The 9435-nt window shown below is 37.6% G+C and overlaps 1 protein-coding gene across 2 annotated transcripts in view; it reads left to right on the top strand.

Annotated features, from left to right (window-relative positions):
* Window positions 1–9435, top strand: part of LOC106868825 (solute carrier family 23 member 1) — a 44182-nt gene that overhangs the window by 9705 nt on the left and 25042 nt on the right. Inside the window, exon 2 of one of the 2 annotated variants that reach the window (XM_014914251.2) lies at window positions 7520–7599. The exons of the other annotated variant lie outside the window; for it this stretch is intronic. Within the exon in view, the coding sequence (XP_014769737.1) occupies window positions 7520–7599 (80 nt within the window). The remainder of the gene's footprint in view (window positions 1–7519; window positions 7600–9435) is intronic. 2 annotated transcript variants of the gene reach the window in all.

Here is a 9435-nt window from a genome sequence, read left to right as displayed (position 1 = left end):
ACCAATCATCCACACTACTGCATGTACCAAAAGATGTGTTACTTTGTAAATTGACAAACCACCTACTTCTTTCTCTCTATATGTAATGGACTACCCAATAACAGCTCATTTACTTAATTTAAACATTAACCTATTTATGTTTGCTTGCATTACACTCACCCCCAATAGGGGCAACAATTTTAACATGTTTGAATGATGGTAAGTTAAAGTGAGAACAACTGATGTGACATGTCAGTTATCAAACGATCATTGAAACCTTCTTTTCAGGTGCTAAATTCCATCTCTCCTTTCCATGTTCCCTCTCATGTCCCTTTCCCAGTTTTCAGAGTCGGCACTGTCAGTGTAGGCACATTGAAAGGTAGGTCTAGCAAGATTGTTGAGATGATTGAATGGAGGCGTGTTGATGTATGTTGCATCCAAGAGGTAAGGTGGAGAGGAGCTTCAGCCATGTTCCTCAGAGGCAAGACACATCGGTATAAAACCTGGAAAAGTAACAGCAATGGGGGAGGTGGTGTGGGTATACCTCTTGCAGAGAAATGGGTGGATAAAGTCATAGAGGTAGTCAAAGTGTGCAACAGAGTACTTAAGCTCAGGTTAGTATAGCAACAGTTATCTCTGCCTATGCCACACAAGTGGACCAGTTTTATGATATTCTTCTGCAGGCTACCTCAAAGGTGAGTGACAATGATCTCATCTTCATGGCTGGGGATTTCAATGGGCATGTCAGACGGGGGCTGTGGAATTAGATCCTGAAATGAAAAGGGAACAAGGCTACTGGAGTTCTGTGATGCAAATAACCTATTGACCTACACCACCAACTTCTGGAAGCCAGCCAGCCACCTGATAACCTACCAATCAGATGATTATGCTAGCCAGATCGATTACATTCTCGCTAGAAAGTTGGATGCATGGTTGCTCTTAAAAACAAAGACCCTTCCTGATGAAGAATGTACCCCCCAGCATAGACTAGACATTAGTGACTTTAGAATCCAGACCAGAATGATACCAAGAAGCAGACCAATCTAGAAAGGATAGATTTGGAAGCTTACGGACCCTTCATATGGTCAGAGATTTAGGGATATTCTACCTGAGAAATTTGATGTTAGGGAGGAGGAACTACAGACTTGTGACATAGAGGGCAACTGGGAATTCCTGTGGGATAGCTTGCTGAGTGCCACAGCAAGGATCGATCCTCAGCCCCCTCTTGTTCATCATAGTCCTCCAAGCAGTAACAGAGGAATTTAAGACAGGCTGTCCCTGGGGGCTCCTCTATGTTGATGACCTTGTTCTTATAGCTGAATTACTACCAGAACTGGAGAAGAAGTTTCAGATATGGAAGCAAGATCTAGAATCAAATGGCCTTAGTGTTAACTTTGCAAAAACCAAAGTCTTAGTAAGTAGGAAGGCAGACAAATCACAAATCCCTTCAGATACATGGCTCTGTGGGAAAGCGTAGGTAAAAACTCCATAAGAAACTCCAGTGGGGTAAGCTAGAGGTAGTAGATAGCTTCTGTTATCTAGGTAACCAAGTGAGAAGTGGATGCTGAGAGTGTAGCTGTGAGAATAAGATTAGGCTGGGCAAATTTCAGAGAGCTCTTAACTCTGCTGGCGACAAAGGGCCTCTCCCTCAGAGTGAAAAGCAGATTGTATGATGACTGTGTGCAAACAGCTATGCTACACAGCAGTGAAACATGGACTCTGACAGCGGAAGACATGCAGAGGCTTGAAAGAAATGAAGCCTATATTCTTCTCTGGATGTGCGGTGTCAGTGTGCATGTTTGTTACAGTGTAAGCATCTTGAGAGAAAAGTTAGGCATAAGAGGCATCAGGTGTGGTATGCAAGAGAGACAACTGCACTGGTATGGTCATGTGATGCATATGGACAAGGACAACTGTGTAAGAAAGTGCTGATCTCTAACTGTGGATGGAACCCGTGGTAGAGGTTGACCCAGGAAGGCATGGGACAAGGTGGTGAAGCATGATCTTTGAACTTTGGGCCTCACAGAGGCAATGACTAATGACCAAGACCTTTGGCGATATGCTGTGTTTGAGGAGACCCACCAATGTGGCTGATGCTGGTGTCATGTAAGTGGCACCTGTGCTGGTGGCAGGTAAAAAGCACCTTTTGAGTGTTGGGCCTCATAGAGGCAAAGTGACCGATGCCAGTGGCACATGAAAAGCTCCTTTTGAGTATTGAATCTCACAGAAGCAGTGACAGACCTTTGGCATTATGTTGTGCTTGAAAAGAAGACTCATCAATCCAAGTAAAATTGCAGTCGTGGCAGATACCTATGTTATGCAAATGGCACCCATGCCAGGGGCATGTAAAAGTACCCATTACACTCTCAGAGTGGTTGGTGTTAGGAAGGGCATCCAGTCATAGAAGCCATGCCAAATCAGACTGGAGTCTGGTGCAGCCTTCCAGCTTGCCAGCCCTGGTCAAACTGTTCAACCCATGCCAGCATGGACAACGGACATTAAATAATGAGGATGATGATGAATTCCTGATAATAATTATAGAAGTGTAATAGGATTTTTAAAACATTGAATATCTATGAGGATCCAGTAGAGTAAAATAGGAGTCAGAGGGGTCCATGGGGAAAAATTCATTGAGAACCACTGCTTTGATTGAACAAGCTACCAGGGGACTTCTATATATACATACATACATACATACATACATACACACATATATATATATGTATATATATATTTATATATATACATATATAGATATATGTATAATTGTAAATTTTCTTTAGATGATGATGGGGGCATTCCTTGGAAGTGAATCATTGTAAGATTCAAACGTACTATTTGAATGAACTCAAGAAATGATCGTAGGAATACTTCATTTCCTTTAAATATGGTACCAAAAACTCTTTTTAAACATCTATTACTCCCTCCATTCCATAATTTATTTTGAATTTTTAAAAAGAAATGTCTTTCTATATTTCATTATTCTTATCTATATTTTTATCTATACACTATTATATTTATATGTCTATATATTTATTTGTCCTTGCATATTTTTAACATTCATATATATTTTTATATTTCTATATCTTTATATTCTGAATGTATTAATATATATTTCAGACGATTCTATCATATTAAATCCGTATATGTATACGCCAATCGTAGTCTGCCTGAGTTGAACTTCTTCTCTGTATCTCTTGTACTTGTAGAGATATATGCATATATATTTATATGTACAGATAAATAGATATATGTGTGTATATATATATAGATGTATATATATAAATATATAAAGGATAAAGAGAGCAATGGTAAGGTTGGAAATATAATTTTATGGATAGAGTCTTACAGCTGTTTCTGGGAAGATCCAGTACTTCCCTTCATTGGAGACAGAAAGGGTAAAGGAATCGATTATTATATTCATAAGCGGAGAGTTTTAGTATGAAGTGATAGTGAGTGTGATGTGCTGAAAAAAGAAAGAAAGAGAGAATAGTATTTGGAGTGTAGTTTCATTCCATTAGTAAGTATCCGTGTAAAGTAATCCTTGTGGGAATAATCCGGGAATAGTTGCTGCAGCAAAGGCTGAGATAGCGGAGGTGAATATATGCCATATTGTGTCCGAGGTATTTTGCTTGTGTTCATTTGAATGGTGCACTTACTCGATATTACCTGTATCCTTTTGGGTTTGGTTAAATCCAATACCCTCCTCAAACTTGTATAGATGTATATATATATATATATATATCATCATCATCATCATCATCATCATCAAACGTCCACTTTCCATGGTAGAATGGGTTGGACGATTTGACTGAGGACTGGTAAACCAGATGGCTAACCCAGGCTCCAATCTGATACAGCTGGATGCCCTTCCTAACGCTAACCACTCCGAGAGTGTAGTGGGTGTTTTTACGTGCCACCGGTACGAAGGCCAGTCAAGCGGTACTGGCAACGGACATGCTCAGAATGGTATATTTTACATGCCACCTGCACAGGAGCCAGTCCAGCGGCACTGGCAGTGACCTCGCTCGGATGTCTTTTCATGTGCCACTGGCACGAGTGCCAGGAAGGCGATGCTCGTAATGATCACGCCTTATATAAAAGCACCCTGGTGTCATGCAAGTGGCACATAAAAGCACCCAATGGACTCTCGGAGTCGTTGGCATTAGGAAGGGCATCCAACCATAGAAAACCATGCCAAATTGAACTGGTGAATACTTCTAGCATGCCAGCCTGGTAAAACTGTCCAACCCATGCCAGCATGGACAACAGATGATAAATGATGATGATGATGAATAAGCAGTCGCAAAAAGATATTTAAAATATTAAAATAGTTGAGATTTTTGTCCTATTCTTTTTTTTTTATGTTTTTCTTTTCAACTATAATAAACAATTTTAATATACATTTGATGAATTATTTATGTCATGCTGTCAGGCTTTATCTAAATTAGTGGACATGAAAATTTAATTATATTTGTAGTCATCATCATCATCCTCATCAGTTAACTTCCACTTTTCTATGCTTGTATGGATGAGACAGAATTTTTGTTGCAGCAGATTTTCTACAGCCAGATGCCCTTCCTGTTGCTAACCCTAACCCCTTTCTAGGCAGGGTAGTATTTTCCTATGGCTAGACATGTTTTTTGCAGAAGGCTGGAAATGAACAACTTTGCTTATATACTGTTGATGATTTTATTCTTTTACTTGTTTCAGTCATTTGACTGCGGTCATGCTGGAGCACTGCCTTTAGTCGAACGAATCAATCTCAGGACTTATTCTTTGTAAGCTTAGTACTTATTCTATCAGTCTCTTTTGCTGAACTGCTGATTATGGGGACGTAAATACACCAACATCCGTTCTCAAGTGATGGTGGAGTGACAAACACAGACACGCAAATAAATATACATATATATATATACATGACAGGCTTCTTACAGTTTCCATCCACAAAATCCACTCACAAGGCTTTGGTCAGCCCAAGGCTATAGTAGAAGACACTTGCCCAAGGTGTCATGCAGTGGGACTGAACCTGGAACCGTGTATTTGGGAAGCAAGTTTCTTACCACACAGCCACACTTGCTTGTTTACAACCAGTACATGATATCAAAACAAAGGTGTATATCCACCCCCAACAAATATATTTGGTAATGATGATAATCTCTTTAACATATTTCTACCTCTTCCCTTTTTCTCTCCATCACATTCAGTTAGATTTTGATTCATTTGCCTATAAACACATCATTATCATCATCATCATCATCGTTTAACGTCCGCTTTCCATGCTAGCATGGGTTGGACGATTTGACTGAGGACTGGTGAAACCAGATGGCAACACCAGGCTCCAATCTAATTTGGCAGAGTTTCTACAGCTGGATGCCCTTCCTAATGCCAACCACTCCGAGAGTGTAGTGGGTGCTTTTACGTGTCACGTGCACGAGGGCCAGTCAGGCGGTACTGGCAACGGCCACGCTCAAAATGGTGTCTTTTATGTGCCACCCGCACAAGAGCCAGTCTAGGGGCACTGGTCCATATATATATATGTGTGTGTGTGTGTAAATTATATTCTAATTATCATCAACTGTTTACAGATAGAAACTGTTAGTTTGAAGATAACTCAAAGAGAATAATTCAATGACATGTGTGAGTGTTTGTTTTTAATGATTAGAAATAGTTTGAGAAGTAATCACACTGTCGAACCACCAATATTTTATCAATAAATTTTAAAAATATTATATGTTGATCAATATCGAAGCACTGAAGTTTTAAAGTACAATTCTGTTGGTTTTCTTTTTTCATTGGATCAGCAAAAGAAAAAATATATATAATTGCTTTTGCCATTACACTTTCTCCTTCTTTATATATATTGCACATGTAGCAACCATAGTTCTAAAGTGCATGTCTGTTTGTGTGATGGAGAGAGAGAGAGAGAGAGAGAGGGGGGTACCTTTCAGTTGTGTTTGACTATGCATCTCAGAGTTATATGACCTTTGCATATGTGATTCCTTAGCATATTTATTAAAACCACGTTATCAGGCGGTGGAAGATGTTGATGTTGGTGTGTCCTAGGTCTTGAGATTTTATTACACCTACTTAGTACAGATTCCAGCACGTATTTAATAATATCATACTAAGGTATACAACAACAAAAAAATACAATAAAAGTATTTTCATTTTGTGGAAATAATTACATTTTGTCCATTTCTCATAAATTGCTTTGTCAATGTTATATTTCAATGAATCACACAACACTATTTTTCTTTCTTTATATAATAGCATATTTAATTTGTGAATTTGTGACAGTTACTTGTTTAAAATTTTCTTAATCAGATGTATATAGTCATTGCTGGGGGATTATCTATACTGACTTTGTGAAGGGTGGGATTATCCATCTTCTAAGAAGGATATACTGAATTAGACTCGTGTTGCATTCTCCAGGTGGTTTCACCTCAGCACTGCAACATAATACAATATTTATTGATTATATTGTCACAGCACCGAGCTCTGTCTTCTGTAGTATTTAATTATGTTTAGATTGACAAGAATACAGATGACCGTGGTACTGTCAAAAGAACAAAAATGGTTGAGTTGGGAAACAGCTTGTACTTACAGTATGAAATCAAGATTTCACATAACTTCTAAAATTATAGGAATGCTAGCGTTTTTATTATTTCATCATATTCTTCGATAAATATTTATGCCTCTTTAGAAGTTTTTTTTTTTTGAAGGCTATATTTTAGTTTCGTTTATTCTGATTAGGTGGATTAAGGTTTAAGTTGAGATCTATAGTTTTCTATCTTGTTTTGCAATGACTACAGATTAAATGTGTACAAAGACATCATTTTCTGGCTGGTTTTGGTTGCTTTGAAAATATTAATGCTAGTATATATACAAAAACTACAATTTAGGCTGAAGGCAAACATTGGGGAAGTGACTGATTTCTTTTCTCAAGCCCAACAGTTTGTGTTTTCAACAAGCTTTTCATCAGGATTTGACCAATTTTCTTTGTATTATTCCCTGTATATCAGAACAGAAGTACATGGATGCTTTATAATATCTCTACAAATTTATCATTGTTTTGCATTTAAATCACTTGGTGATAAACTTTGCCATTCACCTCTTTCTAGGTTAATAACATAAGTAATGTTAGTCAAGTAAGGTATATTTGTGGGCCACAAGGAGGGGAGATATTTAGGACAGCAACCTTCTTTGATGGTCATCCTTAGTTTCTTTAATAAAATAAGTCCACTTGTTTTTCCACTTTATTTCACAAAATGTCTGTTGGAGATAATATGAGATCAGATATTGACATGATTTCTCGAAACTATTGTGAAGCTAAGAAATATTTAAACATAGACTCACTATGTATTTCTTTGTACACTAGCAATATTGATAATTTAAGCTTTTTTTTCTAAACAGCTATTGCTTCACTGCCAGTCTCCATTTTATCCTCTTGGAAATTTTATCTGTTCAAAAAATATTTATCTGATATGCTTAAAGTGAATCTTCATCATGAATTTCTCCTTAAACCCATATTTTTCAGACAAATCAATGCTTAATGCAACCAACCAATCAGATATTGAAAGAGATCATAATGATAGCACTCTACTCAAGGTTCAGCTGGTATGTTGATTTTCTTTGTGTCCAACAAGCGATGTGTCCAGACTCCTAACATGGGGAGAGTCTCATAATGATTGGGTTATGTGAAGAAGGTTAGATTAATTTGATGCATTTGATATGTACCTGAATATCTGGGGGATTATTTAAGAGTGGTGAAGGCATATAGCTCTGGTTAGAACGTTGGGCTCACAATAATGAGGTAGTGAGTTTGATTCCTGGACCGGGCTGTGTGTTGTATCCTTGAGCAAGACACTTTATTTCACATTGCTCCAGTTCACTCAGCTGTAGAAATGAGTTGCAACATCACTGGTGCTAAGTTGTATTGGCATTTTGCCTTTCCCTTGGATAACATCAGTGATTTGGAGAGGGGAGGTTGGTATGCATGGGTGATTGCTGGTTTCCATAAACAACCTTGTTTGGACTTGTGCCTTAGAATGAAACTTTGTAGGTGCAATCCCATAGCCATTCATAACTGAAGGGAGTCTTTACTTTTTATTTAAATGTGGTGGAGAAAGCCAAAGAAGCATCTGGATTTTTGTAGATGTAGACTGGGTAGGCAGATATAAAAATGGATGGATGTATTTGGTTGAGAATAAAGAAGCGAAGTGTGAGTATTGGAGTTAGAGATCTAGTTTAATTAACACATGTTGGAGCTCTTTATGAAAGAACTTTAATAATTATTCGTTTCAAGAATAAAAGTTCTTCAGAATAGTATAAGAGGGCATTTATTATTAATATTTTCCTGTCAGCAAAAAACAGGGTCCTTCTGTTATAATTCAGGCTATTTCATAGGAATGTAAATTGAATATTCTTAGGCTTTGTCTCTCAAGTCTTATTTTTGTATGGCAGTAGGGATGGTTTTAAAAAAGTAGAAAGTAGTTTCATTTTCCTACACAAACTGTTAATATGCCTTTCATTCTTCTGTTAAAATCAATACTGGTTGTAGTTTCAGAATCACCAAAATTGAAGGATGTGATGCCACATAATTTGACTCACAAGCACCAGTTAGTGATGAGCAGAAGTTGCTGTTGCAGCTTAAACATCCTGATTGCAGTATGATAAGTGCATTGCAGCCAATGCGTAGGCCGACTATATCTTATGACCAGAATGCATGAGGCATAACCAGCTGTGCAAGTACCTGCAGCAAGTGGCTACAGTGCTGAGGCTGGTGGCTACCAAATGCTGAGACCCAGGTGTAACCTGCAATTACTGATTTAGTTGCAACCTTCTTCATGTAGTATTAATTTCAGTATGGAAGAAATTATGTGTACATGTTTGCATTAACATGTATGCTAGTTTTCTTTATGAATATTCGATTGTATAATGATGAGTGTACACACTAATGCAAATATGTGTGCAAAATTTCTTCAATACTGAATCTAATACTACATGAAGAAGGCTGTGAAATGGGTGTAGCCCTATGGAAGTCACGTGGTTAAATAAATATATATTCGTTACTCATACCACTTTACTTAATGGTGAGCCTGGTGTAGCCATCCGGTTGCACCAGTCCTCAGTCAAATCGTCCAACCCATGCTAGCATGGAAAGCGGACGTTAAACAATGATGATGATGATGATGATGATATTATTATTATAAAATTTGGTAATTAATCATATATTAATTAATATCGATTAATTATCAGGAGGCCAGCACATCTAAAGAATCAAAGAGATTCAGAAATAGTATCTGCAATCTCAGGGGATTAAGGTACATTTTAAAAAAATAACGTTGACCACTAACGTGGACAATTAATGCGCTAGAAATAGATCACATCTTGTGTCTATTGAGACCTAAATTGTTCTCAACATGAAATATAGTAACATACCAAAACGTGAGC

This window comes from Octopus bimaculoides, chromosome 2 (assembly GCF_001194135.2).
Source record: "Octopus bimaculoides isolate UCB-OBI-ISO-001 chromosome 2, ASM119413v2, whole genome shotgun sequence".
Taxonomy (NCBI): Eukaryota; Metazoa; Mollusca; class Cephalopoda; order Octopoda; family Octopodidae; genus Octopus; species Octopus bimaculoides.
Note: the sequence above shows the minus strand (reverse complement) of the source record. Positions and strands in the feature narration are given on the sequence as shown.